The sequence below is a fragment of the Prinia subflava genome, chromosome 16, assembly GCF_021018805.1.
Source record: "Prinia subflava isolate CZ2003 ecotype Zambia chromosome 16, Cam_Psub_1.2, whole genome shotgun sequence".
Classification (NCBI taxonomy): domain Eukaryota; kingdom Metazoa; phylum Chordata; class Aves; order Passeriformes; family Cisticolidae; genus Prinia; species Prinia subflava.
In genome coordinates, this window is record NC_086262.1 from 888,106 (window position 1) to 906,933 (window position 18,828).

General features: G+C 47.2%; 1 protein-coding gene across 3 annotated transcripts in view; it reads right to left on the bottom strand.

The window, feature by feature from the left end:
- The window catches only part of FBXW11 (F-box and WD repeat domain containing 11), a 57,077-nt gene extending 41,696 nt beyond the window's left edge, over positions 1-15,381 (bottom strand). Inside the window, exons 1-3 of one of the 3 annotated variants that reach the window (XM_063413285.1) lie at positions 15,247-15,381; positions 7,062-7,141; positions 4,602-4,709 (exon numbers count right to left, since the gene is read on the bottom strand). Coding sequence is in view for 1 of the 3 variants with exons in the window: in XM_063413283.1 (XP_063269353.1) it covers positions 15,247-15,291 (45 nt within the window). In the remaining 2 variants the exon portion in view is untranslated. The remainder of the gene's footprint in view (positions 1-4,601; positions 4,710-7,061; positions 7,142-15,246) is intronic. The other 2 variants (XM_063413284.1, XM_063413283.1) reach the window with 2 other exon arrangements.
- Between the last annotated feature and the right edge of the window lie 3,447 nt (positions 15,382-18,828).

The window sequence follows — 18,828 nt, forward strand, 5'->3', positions numbered from 1 at the left end:
GGGGAAGGAGGCCAGGGGGCGCCACTGGGGTGGCAAGGCTTTAGAATCCACCTGAAGGAGCTTTGGGAATGAAGGTTTGGCACTCCCAGTGTCTCAGCTTTCTCAAACAACCTGTGGTTCTTTATTCTGCACTGGGACAGACAACCTGACAATGGGAGCACATTTTAGAGAGGAACCACATTTAGCTAAGTTCAAAATGCACGACCAAATTCTGCTTAGTCAAGGAATCCTAATGATCTGGGGGAAAATGTTGGAATTATAGTTGAAGATATCCTAAAGCCAAACTATTCCCCGGCTACATTTATTACTCATCCTGCCACCCCGACCTAAACTACCTAATTCCCCACTGCTGACATGAGAAGTTAGGAAAAGTTTGGAGATCCCTTTTGTTTCTTTTCTAAAGCTGAAGAAATTTGATGCACACAGACTCCCCAAAACTTGTAGCTCCCCCATATTATTTCCCAGTTCCTTTTAAGGACAGAGTAGTACATACACCAGATAAAGTTAGGGAAAAGTATTCGATTCATCAACACTGCACAAACCCAGCTCCAATATTTGGCACAAACTAAGCTTTTACTATTTTCCACACAGGCTTCCAATTGAGTTACAACAAACACCAAAACTTTAAAAGAAAAGCCCCACACAGGTCAAAGCCAAAAGTGGAATAACTGGAGGTGAAGCCTCATGGAAAGCAGTTTGTGGCAGGATTGAGGAAGGGGAAAGAGCCCAGAGCACCTGAATGGGTTAAAACCTTTTTTTTTGGTTTCATATCTTATGAACAAAACAAAAGACTCATCTTTTCATCTCCATGCTAAGGAGAGAAATTACAGCAAAAGGAGCACAAGAATGCCCCCAGTAGCGCCAAAACACATTGAAGTTTCTGAACGCTCCTATGCAGCAGGAAGGTGTTGATTCCATAGGGATGTCCTGTGCTATGCACTTGGCATGGCAGGAGTGGGAGCAAATACCTTACGGACAGGGGTAAAAATAGTCATATTTATGTTTTATTGTATTATTATTTCATTAAGAGTAAAACAAACCCACAGTTTTCAATTACGAAAAGTTTTTAAGTTTATTTAATGTTTAGAGAAATGGGATTTAGCTACAAAGTAATTACTCCACTATATCTGTAATTACTTTGCAGTACTTAACTTTGGCATGTCCTCACACTAACACTGGAAATTTAGTTCCCAGAACACTTCTAAGACAGTCAGCCAGTGACAGCAGGGAAACTACCTAAACTTCAACCACACACCAAAAAAAAAGGTTTTCATATTTTAAAAAAAAGGTGGGATGTACTGTTAAAACCCACTGATTTAAGATACACACTTTTTATAGGTCTATATTTAAAAACAAGAGTGTATAATTCAAGACACTCCAATGTGTTTCATTCTTTGTTCTTTGCTCCTATTCTTTGTTCCTACAATATCTTCATGATGGTTCTGCAACACTGAACCAGCAAAATTCAGGGTACTGCAAGAGGTGTTGATTAAAGCCCAAAACTGTTTTTAAACATACACGTCTGTTACAAACAAGTCACTTTGCTCACATGACTTTATAAAAGTCATTGATAAAAAACACAGCAAACTCCTCTCCTGAGATGTTCAGATCAGGTGTACAAAGCTGAGTATAATGTTCATAATGAATCTACACCTGTAGGTGTCCACAAATTGTAAGCTAAAAATCACTGGTTTAGAGATTATTATGTGTGTGTGGTGGGGATGGGCGGTTAGGAACTACTGTAGCTAAATAAACTGAATTTTAACTGCTTAAGAGGAAAATGGGTAACTGGAAAACATTTTAAAAATTTTAATTCAAAATGCATTAAACACCAAGGCCACTTCCACGCCAAGGTTAAGCCACACAAAAACCTTTTCACAGCATTACAAAACCCTGCATGAAAGGGTTTAGAAAACTCCCCTGGACACTCAGCTGCAGCACTGCTATTGCACAATGCCACAAATTAAATATTGTGTCCCACTTCACACCAAAACAGGAACGTGCAGATATCTGTGTGCTTCCCCGACATGTTATTGCTTGACCCTGTCGTGAATAAAAGCTTAACAATGTTCCAAGAGCTTCACTTTGCACCAACCTTTCTTTCTCCAGGAGCCCAGGGAGGTGCAGCACTATTTAATCAAGTCTGGGAAGGGGAAGTGCCAGTGGCCAGCAGGCACAGAATTAAATGGGAACACAGAGAACAGAACTGCACAGGTTAAGGAAAGGCCAAATGAAACTCAGATTTTAAGGAATAAGGTAATTAGCAATGCAGAGCTTTAACTGCCTCACATTCTGAGGGCTGTGGATCACCTGGAGGACCTGTTTGCAGAGCTGAGAGGGGCTTTGAGCTCCAGGGCAAGGAGAGAACAGACACATAAACCCTCATTCTGATCTCTTCAATGCTTTGTGCTTGCAAAGATTTGTACTTAATTTTATTATTAGATAATTGATGTAAATTCTATACACAAAGAACTGCTTTGGTGGTCTAGCCCCAGGAATTCCATTTCAAGCTTTATGTTTCAATCTTAAATCTCAAATTTAAGCAGCCTATACAAAATGCTGCATTCCCAGTGAAACCTGTAAATACTCAGCAAAAAGGGAAGATGCTTTAATGTCTTTAGGGCTTAAATGTTAGGAATTTCTTATATTAACAGCAAAGCACACACCTGTGTGTATCCAATAAACGAACTTTGCAGCTGGGAACTTGTAGGATGGAGGTATAAAAAATACCCTCTTGGGCCCTGAACTATGCAAAGTTTTCCCTCACTCTGGATTTCACCCAGGTTACAGCACAGCCTGGTCAAAGCAGTGTAAAATGCCCAGATAGCGTTTCTTTTGGTGCATCTGATACTGTCACACAGAAATCCTCACACTTTTGTATCCCTTAAAAAAACCTCACCCATTTACCCTCTAAAGCCCAGAAAATTCCTCAAGAAATGCCGATAGCCTGTATTCCTGATGGAATTAGAACACCTTTGCAACCCAGGCATGGCAGTGTTGCAGTGTCATAATCAAGACTGACAGCATTTACATAACCCAGACTTATGCTGCAAGTTTTATAAAATATTAAAATTATGACCTTGGAAGTTTTCACTGCATTCATTTTATTTATGCAAGATAATCTAGGGGATCCAAATTTACTGATGTGTTTACAGCTTGGAAAATTCTGGTCTTAAGGGAAAAATATGTAAAAAAGGTACAACCAAATAACCTTAACCTTCACTGTGAATTTTCCGATTTTTAGCTATGAGAAACTCACACGCTACTCAACATTGGTGATTTCCTTGTTAGTTTACTTTGATTTAGGCCTGGACCAACAAAATTGGTGTTGCTTTATTTCCATCAACACTTAATACTGATAATTTTATGGGTAAGTGGTGCTACTTAAACCCCTCTTCATGGCTAGGGGCTCAGTTCAATGCAGCCCAAGGCATGCTCTGAAAAGCCAACTTAGATTTGAGGGTAGTCTGATAGCCTGAGAAAGCCTTATGCTCCCACATCCAACTTAATGGACTCAGATCTCCTCAAGAATCAGCATTAACCACACTAAGACATAAAAAGTACAAGCAGTACCACTGTTTCAAGGCCTTCAGTATTATTTTACACTCGGCAGGAACAGCAGCCAACACCAACTCCCTCCTGGTCTGCAGGCTGGGATTTCCTCCAGATCTTACCTGGTATTTTTCCCGTTAGGGTTTTACTCAAACAGTGCCCAGCAGAACAGTGGTGAAGCCCTGGGCTAGGAAGGAGTGCCCCAGGTGTGCACAGGTGAGAGAGCAGAACATCCAAGGGTGTGTGTGAACACTGTGTGGGACATGCAGGGAGCAGTGACACAAGGTCCCCCAGGGCCAGCCCTGCTGGCAGGGGACAGTCACTGCCCCTCGGCACAGCACTGCCCATCTCTGGAGGCGCAGACAGGGCTGCCCAACCAACAGGAGCACCCCAGGACTCCTCCTGCTGCCACTCCACTGCCAGGCTGTGCCCGGGGAGATGCCCTGTGCCCACCTGCTCCACACAGGTCTGTTGGAATCAGTGCTATCGTGTCACTGCCTTTCCCACAGCCAAATGCAACCTCACCGGGCCTGGGGAATTCAGAAGGCTGTTGGAGGACCGTCCATACAATACATTTCCACACTCCAGGGAGTTTTACACGGGCATTCCAGCAATCTGCTTCAATTTCAGCAGAATTGGAATCCTAGGTCAACAAAGTTGTTTTAGATGTAATTTACTCTTGCATTTATTTCTGTCCTTCCATGAACTACAAATGCAAAAGTGAATTTCTCAAAAAGAAAAAAAAAACCAAACCCCACAGAGTGGAAAACTCATTTAAACTTGTGAAGAAAATTTTGATTATTCTTTTACTGCTATCAGATCATTCTAAAAATAGGTAACCAATAGCTAAGTCACAGGGCCATTAGGAAAATCAATTAAGCCAAATCATTGCCATTCACAATAAAAACTGCTCAAAGGAACAACCTTCCAACAGCCATTCGAGATCTGCATGTAAGCACTTGCATTTAGGGAAAAACACTAAGTGAGGAATCAGGAAATTTAAAGCAAGACAAGGGAAAATAATTGATCAGAGAAATTCTCCTCATTACCACAGCGATGCTCTAGATAGGACACTGAATTCACAGGAGGCTGATGGATAACGTTGTCCCACTCTGCTCCTGAAGATCAAAGTGTGTGTTTGCTACACACAGTCAATGCTACAAAAGGAATATGGGTTCAGTGGAGAGAAGATTAAATGTTTTCTTTGAATAGAATAACCATCTTACTCCATTATAATTTATTAATCAGGATAAGACTCATGAGATGCAGCAGCTCGTTTTCAAGAAGATACAAAGGACTGGCAAGAAAATCTTAAGATGTTTGCATAAGTCACTCTGAACATTAACTGAAATAATCTCAAATTTCCAAAATACACAGCATTTAGGTTAGCCCTTGCTTTCTTCATGTACATATACCCCAACTCTCACAGCTGTGTGATACACCTTTCGGCATTAACATCCCCTGTGTTACACAAAAAAGGCCATTTCTAAAGCAAAACACTTTCTTCTGCTCTCCTGCAGCAGAACAGGGACTTACACACATCTCCAGCTAACAGCTCAGGGCAAATCCTGAGTGGGGAACACAGACCCAGCACTGCCAATCACACAAGAGAGACTTGCAGGAAGTCAGACACAGAGAAAAGCATGGCTGAAACTTGTCTAACATGTTAAAAGCTGTCTCAGATCCTTCTATATTAGGTTTTCAAGGCAGAGGTCTAACACAGATAACAATAAATCCCACAACAGCCAAGGCAGGGTAGAAGCACTCAGCAAGTTCCGGTGCCTGCAGAGCCTGGGCTGCCAGGGACAAGGCCAGCATTGGCAGGCAGGGGCTGCACAGGAATACTGACACAGCTCTGAGAGCTGCCTCACACTGCACTTTCTGAACTCAAAACACGGGCAAGAGCAAAGCCTCCAACCTGCTCAGCTCTACTGCTGCCTTTGTAGGGCTGGCTGATATTTCCAAAAGTTAAGCAATATTAAATAACATTGAGGATCTTGATCAGCAGGAGCACTCATTTATGCTTCCTCTTTTTTTCCCTACTCAATGTATTTTAAATGATTTCCTCTTTTTCAGTTTTCATCACCAAAGATGCCAAGTTCACTTCTGCCTCCTTGTTCTCTCATTTTAGAAAAAGGCACACCCTGAACAGCAAATATTCCACAGAAAGATGTTATTTTACAGTTTTAACTCCAAAGTGAGTCTGATGAATATGTGGAACAAATTCAATTTGATACTAGATGAGAATGCAAGAAATGTGTCAGTCTAAGGTTAGTAAGTATTTTGCTCAGATTCTCCCTCCGGTTTATTTTAAAGAGTCACACTAAAACAGACTTCTCCACCCTAAGCAAATAAAATTTGACTACTTGAAAAATCAAACCAGGAAATAGCAGCACCCTTTCCACAGGTAATTCATTACAAATGTACTTATCAATTAAATTCAAATATAACTTTGGCACAAAATACCACACCAGCAAAACAAATGCAGAACTAAAACCATGCATGAAGTCAACACCACCAACAGGAGTTTCTGCTACAGAGGTTAAATACTGAGGCCTTGCCATTCACTGCAGAACTGCCTACAAAGGAGAAGACAGAAAGGCTGAGCATTACTGCTGTCACTGTCCACATGAATCCAGGTACATTGTGTCATATGACTTTAGAAATAAGTTGCCAAGTCCATCAAAGCACCAACTTACAGTGAAGCTGGGCACTGGGAGATGCAGCTCTCCCATTTACACCAGATATGATACTGAAATTACATAACTTTGTTTTTCTGCCAGTCAGGGACCTAGCTTGCCTTCCTGAAGCACAGAAACACCTTCCAAACTCATCTCCAAGATAACCAGTTGTAGCCTTTGCAGGCATCCCAAATCTCAGAGCAATGTGACTCCAACTACAATCACTCTCCCTCACTCTGAAATAAACCCACTGTGGCTGTGAGGCTCCTCCTGCCACCCCTGCCCTACATCTGTCCCAAAACAGCTGGGGCCACATTTTCACACTGACAACTCAGGAAGGGTTTAGGACACTGACTCCAACTGCTGCCCACAACAATTTCAAATGGCATTACAGCAGGAAAAGCTACAGGAAATTGCCCTAGGAATAACCAGAGAGAGAAGTTCCCTCCAGTTCTGATGGACCCATCAGAGGACAGAACAGAAGTCGGAGCTGGGACCTCCCTGAACTCCACGGGGAGCCCAAGGCAGTCACTGGCAAGGCTGCTCTCCCCTTTCAGGAGCAGGATGTGGCAGCCAATGGCTCCGTGCCCATTCCTGCACACACAGCTCACCTTGTGTTCCCAGGCATGTGTTCCACGGCAGACTGGCAATGCTCTCCAGAACTGCTCCTGTATTTCCTGGCCATGCCCTGTCTGACTGTAAGCTCAGCAGCTGATTCCCTGGGCCCTAGCACTTGGGGGCCATGAAGCAGTTAAAGCAAGAGACTGAACGTGTGGACAAACTCATCTAAGCAGAAGCAGCAAGAGATAGTACAGGGTGACTTCTTACCTGAAACTTTGTTTCTGGGCTTCAGATCCACCAATCCAGAATGAAAGGGGATTCGAATGGGTTTTCCTTCTCAGACTTGTCTGTTAAAAGAGAGCAGCCAATCATCTTCAGCTTGGTGTATCTACTTCTTTCTTGAATGAAATCCCAATTACTGCTAATGCTGTTAGAGACAAGGCAGCCCAGGCACCTGCCCAGCCCAGGACCAACTACGTTAGTGGGGTCGTCGGATTGGTGGATCTAAGACAGAGAAACGCATTTACAGACAAGAAATTGCTCCTTCCCTTACCCTGGGTCACCCAAACAAGTCTTTTGGGGCACAGCTCACCTTGCTAAGATTAAGGAAGATGAGAAGAAGCTACAAAGGAAATAACAAAGCAAGTCCTAAAGCTTCAACCACCAGCTCACACCTCACAGGCCTGCTCCAGGAACACAGTTTTGCACAATAGCTCGATGCAGTTCTCCCAGTCTGCCATAAACATCCTCTAAAGCACTTTAATGCAATGATTATTTCCCTGTTTCCAGGCTCAAAATGACCTCATTTGCCTTACATATCTGCAGCACAAAGATGGATTTGTCAAGACACTCCTGATCTGAACAACAGCACTGAATTCAGTATATTTCGGTATACTGCTGTGTCTCCAGAAACAATCTAGAACCAGAAGAGAGTAAGACACTACACTACTCCTGAGACAAGAAACAGTCCCCTCTTGCTAAGCAGGGACATAAAAGGCCTCCAGCCAGTCCTGCCAGCAGCACAGTGAGAGTGTGACTACTTTAACGCAGCTGGTACAGTGACATCTCAGAGAAGATGGGGTCTGCAGAAAACTCACACTCTGTGTGCAACAGAAAGCTCAGCCTACACAGACCAAACCGTGCAACTTCCACCAAGAGCTTCAAAAACTTTGGGCCATGGCCTACAGAGCTTCCCCCACCAGCAGTGAGAACAAAATGCTGCAACATCCCCTGAGGAATGCATCACCACCAACTCTCACCCTCTCTCCTCTGTTCTGCAGCCCCTCCAGAGAGCTGAAGCACAGCCTCCACTGCTGTGCGCCACATCTCAAGCTCCAGCAACTCACAGAAGGGTGGAGAAACTGCCACCGCGTCCATGAGGACACGTTTGTCCCCGAGTGCCCACAGCTCCCCAAAGAAAGGGGCATCTCCATGGTGGGGTGGTTTCCTGCTTTCCAGCCACCGGCTAAGGCGGTCAAGCCCAGGGCAGCATTTCAAGGACAAAGCAGCGCTGTAGGCCCAGTACCATGTCCAATGCATGATTTTTAAGGCTGCCAAGGAAAGTGCTAGGATGTCAAGGCATATGACTCAGAATTTTCAGAGTACAATATAGCTCAGCAAGAAGCCAGCTATCAAATTATATAAATGCACTGATTTGCTAAGTCACTGCAGAGCCAGCAGGGTGCTGGAAGGAGAGGCACTTCTCCATGAAGCCAAATCTTAACATTATTTGCAAGTGTAACAGCACAGGTCTGATTTTTGTCTCCAGAAGGACTGGTGTGCTGGAGATAGCCTGAAAAACAAGTTTTCCTGGCTAGTCCTCCCCTGCCCTAAAAGAATTACCAACGAGATTCTCTATCAAGTCCAAGCTGGAATTTACTAAGTTTTGCAAATTCTGAGTATAGATTTTCAAAGAGCTTTAAACATTTTGGTCTGAAAACTGAAAATTGGCTTCATTGCAAAGGTTGGAAGACTTGAAAACAGCCCCATCGTGCAAACCATGCTGAAATACAACCTCACACCTCTCAAAAATGCAAACAGTGCACATTGGCACAACTTTTGTACCAAAACTCCATATTCAAGAACTCCTCAACAGAATGAAATTCGGAAACTTGCAACACTGAATATATATATATATATATATATATATATGTATATGTGGTGAGTCTCATCTTCTCCTCTAAGTTAATGAGTAAACCAAAATTCTGTAGTGTTGCCAACAGCTTGAAGTTGACCCAAAAAGCTTTTTTTTCCCAGAAAACACACCACTCCCTACTCCTAGCAAGTAGGTCCCTACCTACACCTTACAAATTTCCAAATGGGCCCCAGGAAGCTGAACTACTCTTTGATCCCAAACAAAACTGTTCATTTCCTGGGGTGAAAGTACAAGGATGCAAGTCCTGCAGGGATGTGGATTAACAAAGCACCAAAGAAACAACATGCCTTCAAACATTCCCATTGTTAATTTAGCCTGCATGAGAAGCAAATTAAGTTTTCAGAAAGAGTCAGTGCTTTTTATTGTCAAAATACTAATGGCATTGTGTTATTTTAGCATTATCTGCTCTTGCTCGTGCATTGCTCATATTGGGAAATGTGGGGAAGTGGTACAGGAAAACGGAGTAGGCTGTCAGATGTCACACCACTGAGCTCATAAATACATCAATAAACTGGGGAAGGAAGGGATTTTCCAGAAAAAGTGGATTTTCTGTGAATAATGATGCCATAAAAAATCAAACCACTAAATCAGATTATGTAACAACATAAACAGTGGCATTTGTATAAAGAAGATGTCACCCAAGGAAAAAGCTGGAAGGAAAGGATTGTTACCCATCTGCATTAATTTAAACAACTCAGTCAATACTCTCATTCCCCTTCAACTCATTTTTTGCCCTGCAACAAAAAAAAATTCCTTGTCACGGAGCAGCCCTCATAAGCACGCTCTCTTGTTCTCTCCCACACACAATTCCTCTTGCATTGGCACATTTGCTGCAACATCCATTTCATCTGAAAGCCATCAGCAATCTCCCTGAGCATGCTGCTGCACAAGCACTCTGAGCTGCCCAGGGACGGGCAACTGGAAACGCCAAAGCACAAGCAAGCTCTGAACTGCACAGCAATAACCCAGCACATCCACAGACACACAGCGAGTTGATTTAACAAGCAGCAGAGGTGTTTTAGGAAACATGAAATGAAATGGTACATCCATCCTTCAAAGAACATTCCCAGGTCTCTCTGAGGGTACAGCTTGTAACAAGACAGGTTGTTTTGCTGCGATGCTGCTCACAACACTCCTCGGTGACCCAAATCTTAGCAGTGCTCAAAGCTCTGTATCCTGGGGGACACAGCTGGCACCGTCTGACACGCAGCAAAGGCAGAAGGGCATTTCAAAGCAGCAACCCCAGAGCACTTCAGAGAGGGCAGCTGCACCCACGGCAGCTGCCTGCAGAGACGGATCTCGTTCCGCACGGACACCTGGACAGGGATTGACTCCGGGAGCTCCCAGCCCGAGGCAGAGCTCTGGGACAGCCCGTGGAGCCCAAAGCTGCCCGATCATGCTCACACAGAGGAGCCCTGCACGTGTTCCAGGCTGCATGGAACTTCCTCTGCTGCACCTCATTAACTCCGCAGCGGGCAGAGCTTGAAGAATTTTGTCATGTTAGAAAATGCAACTGCATTGTAAGGTGAGAAATCTCTGAGTCTCAAATGAGATTTTAAAAGCTTCTGGTGAAACACCAGGATTGAGTCTCCTCAAGAACTGGTAACTTCCTTTTATTAAGAACCAAAAGCAATTTAGTTTCAGAAGCTCCCCCACAACTGGCACATCTGCAACTCTCCTTCACCTGAATAATCTGATGGCTGCTGCTACCATCATCACAAACCTCAGATAATTTTCCTTTACACACTTCTGCATCTTTACAGCCTCCTTCCCTCTGCCATCTCATTTCCCCAATCAGGCCACTCCTTCAGTTTTCCCATCCCGTAAGATAAAGCTTTCCACACTTCTTTGTCCACTTCCCTCCTTTCACCGCTCTGCTGCCTCTGAGTGCAGTTGCCTTGCTCTAACTCATGCTCTTAAGCTCTTCCCATTTTCTGCACCACTGCCAAAGCCACAGCACCCTCTTCTCTTCAGATCTGCATCCTTCCTCTGCGAGGCCCTCTCTGAAACTGGACTGTCACTCCAAAGGCCTGGCAGGAGCACAGAGCTCACATCCCCTGCCCCAAGGCCCATCCCAAGGCTGTGCCTTCCTCACATCCATTCCACCACCACCTCTTTAGCTGTTTGCTCCAGCCATGCCTTTTTCCCCATGTATGAAACCCTGCATGCTTTACTGTCCAACATGCAGCTCTCAACTCTGCTCACTTTAGCTGAAGATTAAAAAAAAGACACCAGAAAAGCAAACAGATCGTTACCCTGCTAAAGAAAGCACACCTAGGTTATACACAGGTTTACAAATGCCTCACTAACACTCCATCTACTCCCAGGCTTCAATTAAGAACCACTCACATTTCAGCTAGAACAGTACCTCCTTTGTTTCAGCTGCAAAGATGATCATTGCCTGTATCTGTGTCACTACAAAAGTCAACTCTTTGAAGGATTCCTCTAAGAATATGTGGAAAAAAATAATCCCACAAATCCAACTGCCTGCTTGGCTTGCAATGTGACAGGGAAGAAAAAAGCCAGAGCACTATAGCCCTACTGAGATATATATACAGCAGCTGTATTTTAGCTTCCAGGCAGAATGTTGGGATTTATTTTGCACTTTAAGCTTTAAATAGTTTGGGGGCACAACCATCTCCAGTTGCAGTAACCCAGGGAACTTCAGGTACGCCTGGAGTGATTTACAGCATGAGCTGCTGCTGCTCAGACAGGCCTGTGTGAAACACTTCCTTCTCAGACTGGTACCTCTGAACTGAACACCTCCACCTCACATCAAAGTCCTGTCAGGAGAAACAGAAAGATTTTTGGCAACATATTCAATTATATTTCTTCATTTATTATTTACCAAGGTACTTAAACACTGGATGCTTTTATGAGAGTCAGAGAGAGGCATTCTAGATACTGAAGGCCGTGTTAGGAAGATTATTTCCACATATATAACTTCAAGATACAAATGATAATGTGAACAAGTGCTTGCCCATTTTATTCTCAGACATGGCCTTTCCCAAACCTTTTCATGCTCCTACCACAGAGTTCTGAATGCTGAATTTAACCTGCCAGCACAGGGACCAGTGTTTGGTGAGCAGCTGGGGCAGCAAGGCCACAGTGAAATATGAGGATCATAAGCTCAGTGAGTGGGAGAATTTCCACACAGCTGAATTCTTGCTCAGGAGCCATCTCCCGTAGGTGACTGGTGGGTACAGGAGCCTAGGAGCAGCAGATTTATTTTGTTGTGCCATCCACATTTCATGCTGCCCATAAACGTATAAAAAGCCCCCCAGACTACTTGCCACACTCATGTATTCTGTTACAACCACCTCAGTACAACCTAAGCAGCTAACCACCCCCACCCACACTGTGAAAGCTGCTGGTAACACTAAATAACAATTATGGCAAACTTCCTGGGAAAATGAAGAACACAAGGCTTTTAGCAGGTATTGAAGGTAAATGCAAATCACAGGGTTGATGCAACTGTACACAGATTTGATACACAACTCGGACCTGCAGGTAAAAAAACTTATTTACAAAGCATTGCTGTTGGTTCTTTAAAAAAGAGCAAAAAGGTCACAGTTACCTAATTTCACCGAGAAAACCAAAACCAGGGCAGAAAGAGCCCTTTCAGTGACTGTGGCTGGCCCTCCATCTCTTCTGGACTATTTCCTCACTGCTCAGTCACCTACTCACACCCAGCATTTCCCTGAGCCCACAAAGCAGCCCCAGCCCTTCCAGACACTTCCAGTCAGTCCCAGTTAACCTCGGCGGGAATCTCACCCATACAGCTGAGCACCACCCACACACGGAAGCCGTGGGATGGCACCACTCAATGCTCATCCCCCCGGGAATGACTAACAACAGGATCCACAGAACCACACACGGCACGGGCAGCCTTCAGCTGTCCTGAGGGACACGGCAGCTTGGGAACACTTGCTAAAACTTCACACAGAAAATGAAAGTTGTTACTCTGAAACCTTAAAAAACTTCTCTGAGATCCCAGCTTTAAAAATAGAACAGAATTATTTCCATGACTGATTTTCCTTTAAATAATTGCAAATGATCTATCCAGTGAAGGCACAGTTGAGGGCTAGAATAGGGTGTTCTGAAACTTCCATGCAGTTAACATGTTGATACATTACCACTTGTTTATCAGCCCCTCAGAATTATGGTGTATTTGCTCCTCAGAACTTTCACATCACACGTTTGCTCCTGTATTCACTACAGATTCATCCCTGGCACTGGAGGAAGTGACTGAGCAGAAGTGCACCAAACTCCATGTCCCCGATCAAAGAGAGGCATAAAACATCTGCTTTCAGGAATGTGGAATGCTCTTAAAAAGAGCAGCATCCCCCTAAGTCTGCCAGGCAGGGATGATCCTGGGTTTGGGATGTTTCCCACAGCACTGACTCCCACGTTCCCAGGTCACACAGAAATCCTCAATGGGGAAGTCAGCCCAAATAGCTTCTGCCCTGTGGATTCAAACAAATCTCCCGGAGAATCCCCCCTTCTGCACCATACCATACCAAAACCTGCACGTCTGCATTTAGGAGTGATTTTTCAATGATTTCAGGGAAACATCTTCACTCAAACACAACTGATCCTGTGGAAGCCTCCACTAAGATTAACATTAAATTCAGCTACCAGCTACTTTATACAGAGCACCATCTTCTCTCTTAGAAGTTACAGAATTAATTGTTAATCTTATTCAATTTTTATATTTATCCCTTTCTTGAGAAAGAGAGAAAAGTGTATTTCTAAAACCTCCTACAACATATTAAAACTCCTACTAACCCCACTTTGCATCGATTAGCACATTTCCCAGCTCCAGCAAGTGGAGGATACAACACTCACCAGTAAAGTCCCATTTGCTTCCTCCTGATACAACCTGGCCGCAAAGAGGAGAGACTAAAACGGGAAAGCACTTGCAAAAACACAAAAAAGTGTGGGGTTTTGAAGCTAACAGAATCAAACCTTCTAGTTCCAAATGCTATTTGAGCACCTCACAGAACCCAAAGATGAGGAGTGTTGGTGACTGTTCCACAGAAGGAAAAATCACCAGAGCACACTTCCCACCTCGGGAATTTGGGAGGCATCTCTCTGGGAGGCGGGTGCTGAGCCGGATCCCCACAGAGCTGCCCCAGCCCTGCCCTCTCTGCTGAGGGCCCCCATGTCCCCCAGGGCAGCTGAGAGATCTCAGCACAGGGGAGGAGGCTCCCTGGGAACAGCTTTTAAGCCCCTGCCCTCAGTGATCAGTAAAAATAATGAAAGATACATGAAGGCTTTGTAGGTTTCCCCTTTTTCCTTTCCATATTATTGCTGCTTTTTGAGACCAGATGGTACATTTAAAGAAAGTTCATATTTTCTGGATCAGGTAGTTGAGCAACAACTCCACTGGCTAAAAAACCCATTTATGTCTCCACTGAATCCAGCCCACCTTCAGAGTGGCTTGAAGGGAAATTATTTGCATTTTGCCCCTCAGTTCCTGAGAACTGCATGAAAATTTGTATGTGAGAGAAAATTACGCTTAGTAGAAATGGCAATTATGCTTATAACAAATAAACTAGAAGATATTTACCGATTACTATTCTCTCCCAACTCTTAACTCAGTTTTATTTATGCCTAAAGGCAGTAAAACGAGAGGCCTCTGGTATTTGCCCACAGAGATCTAATTTGCTTATATTAAAAAAAACACCAAAAAAACAACACAAATCTCTTTCTACTGCTCCCACCTGGCTGCCTCTCTAGTAACACGAATTTAGCGGCGTAAACGTTAATTAGGGGTATATCCAATACACCAATTAGGTCTCGTTAGGTAATTCCGTGTGTGCTGGACCGGAGCTGCAGCACCGGTGCTGCCTCGGCCCCGAGCCCCGGGCGCCCCCGGTGGGGCTTGAGCCCCTCACCGGGGCCGCGGTGCGGAGAGGCCGGGCCGGGGCGGGGCTGGAGCCGGAGCCCCCCCACCCGGGGCATTTCGCTTTCGGTTCGCGCAGCACGGCCGCGCCGCTCCGCGCCCCCGGACCGGCTCTGCCTCCTGCGGGGGGTTAATTGTTGTTAATTATTTATTTTCAATGAAACGGAGGCGCTCGTGGCACCCCGGGCGGGCCGCGGGGCCGCGGCGGAGGCGGGAGCGAGCGGATCCCCCCGCGGGGGCTGCGCGGCCGGGCCGGGGCCGAGCGCGGGCTCGGCACAGCCCCCGCAGCGGCATCGCCGGACCCCGCGGGCCGGGCGCGCCGACGGGGCCTGCCCGGGGGGGGGCCGCAGGGGGCGAGAGGGTGTGCGCCGGGGCCGAGGGTGACTCACCATGAGCTCGATGGTCTTGTCCTCGATAACCGAGTCGGGCTCCATCGCGGCGGCCGCTCCGCTCCGCCCGCCCGGCCCGGCCCGGCCCCGCCGCCGCCGCCCCGCGCCCGCCAGGCCCCGCCGCGGCCCGCCCGCCCCCGCCACGCGCACGCGCAAACGCACGCACGCTGCGCCCGCCGCGACGTCACGGCGCGCGGAAGGGACGGGGCCCGGCGCGCCCGGCCCCGCCCCCAGGAGAGCCCCGCGCGGCCCATTGGGCGCGGCTGGCGCGCGGGGGCTGCCGGGAGCGGCGCGCGCCCGGCGGGGCGGCCTGAAGGGCCCCACACGGGAGCGACGGGAACGGAGAATGGGAATGGGGAATGGGGAATGGGGAATGGGGAATGGGGAATGGGGAATGGGGAATGGGGAATGGGGAATGGGGAATGGGGCCGGGGCCAGGGCCAGGGCCGGGAGCGGACCGGGAGCGGGAAGCGGTGCGGCTGCGAGCGCCTCGTGGGGCGGCAGAAGCGCCCGGAGCCGCCCCCCGCGGTGCCTGGGCCGAGCGGGGCAGAGCCGTGTGGGAAAGGCGGAGTTCGGTGCTGGACGCTGGGGAATCGAAAGCTGTGAAAGCGCTTTTGAGACTCCCCTGTCAGCTCCCTCCGTGCCCTGGCACAGGGTGCCCAGAGAAATTGTGGCTGCCCCTGGTTCCCTGACAGTGCCCAAGGCCAGGCTGGACACTGGGGCTTGGAGCAGCAGTGGAAGGTGTCCACTGTCCACTGCCCATGGCAGGATGTGGCACTGGATGGGCTTTGAGGTCCCTTCCAGCCCAAACCAGCCTGGGGTTCTGTGATACATGGACTCATGAGATGGTTCTTCATGTTGTACTTTTTACTTAATAAACAGTTCTAGTTCGGGCCTTAGGCCTGGTCTTGCTGGCACCACTGGGCATTTCCATGTAGCTGACCTCAACCCTTGGCCACAAGCAGCTTTTTCAGCCTTTGAGGTCTGGATCCTGCTGGCAAACTCTGCCACAGGAGCCACAGAGCATCCAGAGCCATCCAGAGCTCAGGTGCTCTGGGGACCAAGGACACTCAGGCTGCCCTCCGACCACAGGGAGGGACCAACTGCATCCATAGGCTCTGGAAATTGGAAGCAAAACTTCGAAGCAGCAGTATGCTGTGACAGCACAGCACTGGGCTTGCCATGAAAATGGACCTGCAGCTTCCTGCTAAGCATTTTTTTCTGTTACCTCTGCCAAATAGTGAAGGGATGGAGGATGAACAAATAGAAATGGTGCAAAGTCCTTTCTTATTGACAGCTGACCTGCTCCACAGGACATTGGTGTCAGCAGAAAGGTCCTTCATCCACTCAAAATTGTTTAGCACAATGCTTACTATGAGGTCTTGGCCCTTTTCAGAGCATGTAAAAGGTAAAGGAAGTGGTGCAAGTGTTCCTCCCCATCCAACCCTGCTGCTGCTCCCAGCCTGGGGGTGATACTCTGATGTGCCCCAAAAGCTGCCCCATTTCCATCTGTGGGGACAAAGCCAAAGGCAAAGATGCCACTGCCCCAAAGTCCTTCTAAGCAAGACCACAAACCCACACAGGGTGCCCACACCAGCACTGCCCCTCACCCTGACACACCATTGCCATGGAGAATCCATCCTTTCCCTGCCAAACCTGGGCCCCTGCTGGCAGCTGGATCCTCCCCACTTTCCCATCACGGCCCCTGAGGAAGGACTCGCAGGTGGAATTACACCCACTGTGTAACACCTTCACGCAGAGGTGTCACTGAGAAAGGTGGGACAAAATCCAGCTCCATTCTGCTGTCCCAGGGATCAGCCATTGGCTCTGGATATCAGCCAAGGCAGCAGAGAGTTGTTTGGGACACCAAAGTAAAAAATCAGCATGTCTCAGTCTAAATATACCCAGGGCAGGGATTTGCTGACAGCATAATGCTCCTGGTACTTTCCAAAGTACAGTCTGGTGTTCTGAGTATGGGAAGGATTCCCAGGGCAGAGAAAACGAGGAGAAATCAAAAAGATAAATAAAGGAGGGGAAATCTTCCATTAATCTGTACAAAGAGCAAATCAGTGTTGTTATCCTGGCAGTTCCAAGGGTTCCTGCACCACAGCAATGGATGTTGCACATCAGGAGGGGACTCACTCTGGAAGGAGACGTCAGGTGAAATTGGAGTTCCTGTAAACTGCTCTTAATGGTGTGGTAAAAGCAATTCCTATGATGGGAGAGAAAGAGAAAAACATAGAAATTAATTTAGGAAAGCATTACAAAAACATCAAGTGTTTTGCCTTTAGTGTGGAACACCAAGGAAAACAAGAGTGGGGATATCAATTTCTGTACCTGTAAATTGAGATTGCTTCTGACCAACTCACAACTTAAGACCTCATGAGGACTGAGCAACATGTCCAAGGCATAATAAAACGAAAAAAAAAAGTTTTGATAAATTTATTCTGAGATAGAAACTCACTGGGAAAGAGTAAGTCCTAGGATGAGCAGCTGAGGGAGCTGGAAAGGGGCTCAGCCTGGAGAAAAGGAGGCTCAGGGGGGACCTTGTGGCTCTGCACAGCTCCTGACAGGAGGGGACAGCCGGGGGGGTCGGGCTCTGCTCCCAGGGACAGGGACAGGAGGAGAGAGAACGGCCTCAGGCTGGGCCAGGGGAGGCTCAGGGTGGACAGCAGCAGGAATTTCCCCATGGAAAGGGGGCTCAGGGATTGGAACTGCCCAGGGAGGTTTGGAGTGCCCATCCCTGGAGGTGTCCAAGGAATACCAGGGGTGGCACTGAGAGCTTTGGGCTGGGGACAGGGTGGGGATGGAGCAGACCTTGGATTTGATCTTGGAACTCTTTTCCTCCCTCAATGATTCTATGGTTGATGCACAATATTCCCATGCCTACCTGGCTGCAGGAATTTGAGGAGCAGTCTCTGGGTGTGCCCTGCTCAGAGAAGGCTGTGCCAGTGACTCCTCCCCGGGTGTGTGACAGATTGGTGTCACACATCTGCACAGCAGCCACACAGAGACATAGCTGCCAATTAGTGCTAATGAGGCCCCTGCTGAGGTGGAGGCAGAGCAGGGCAGGGGCGGGGGGGGGGGGCAGTTCCAGTCGAAGAGAACTTGCTCTTGCCAGTTTCCCTGCGAGGATGAGAATGAGGGGGATAGTGGGGGGAAAGTCCCAGCACCACCAGCCTGAAGATATCTCTGTGTTGTGCCACAAGGTGGGGATTCCGAGAGGGTCATCTCAGCCTCACTGTATTGACGCAAAAGTAATCCCGTGCTTAGAAAAACCCTGGAAACCCCTGGGCTGGCTCCACTGGATCTCAGCCATGCGTTCAGTCCATGTTTTCTGTCCATCCATCGTCCCAGGGAATGTGCTCCCTGCTCCTCCCCACCCCTATTCCCAAACAGGCTCTGTCTCACCTGCCCACCACAGTACACCAGGGGCAGGATTTTGGTGACACCATTTGATTTTGTCTCACTACATCTTTTCTGGATAATGAGCTAACTATTTCTCCCGACACCCTCCCACACTGGGCTGTCCTGGAGCCAGCCAAGCTTCCCTGCCAGCTGAACAGCCCAGAAAAGCCCAGT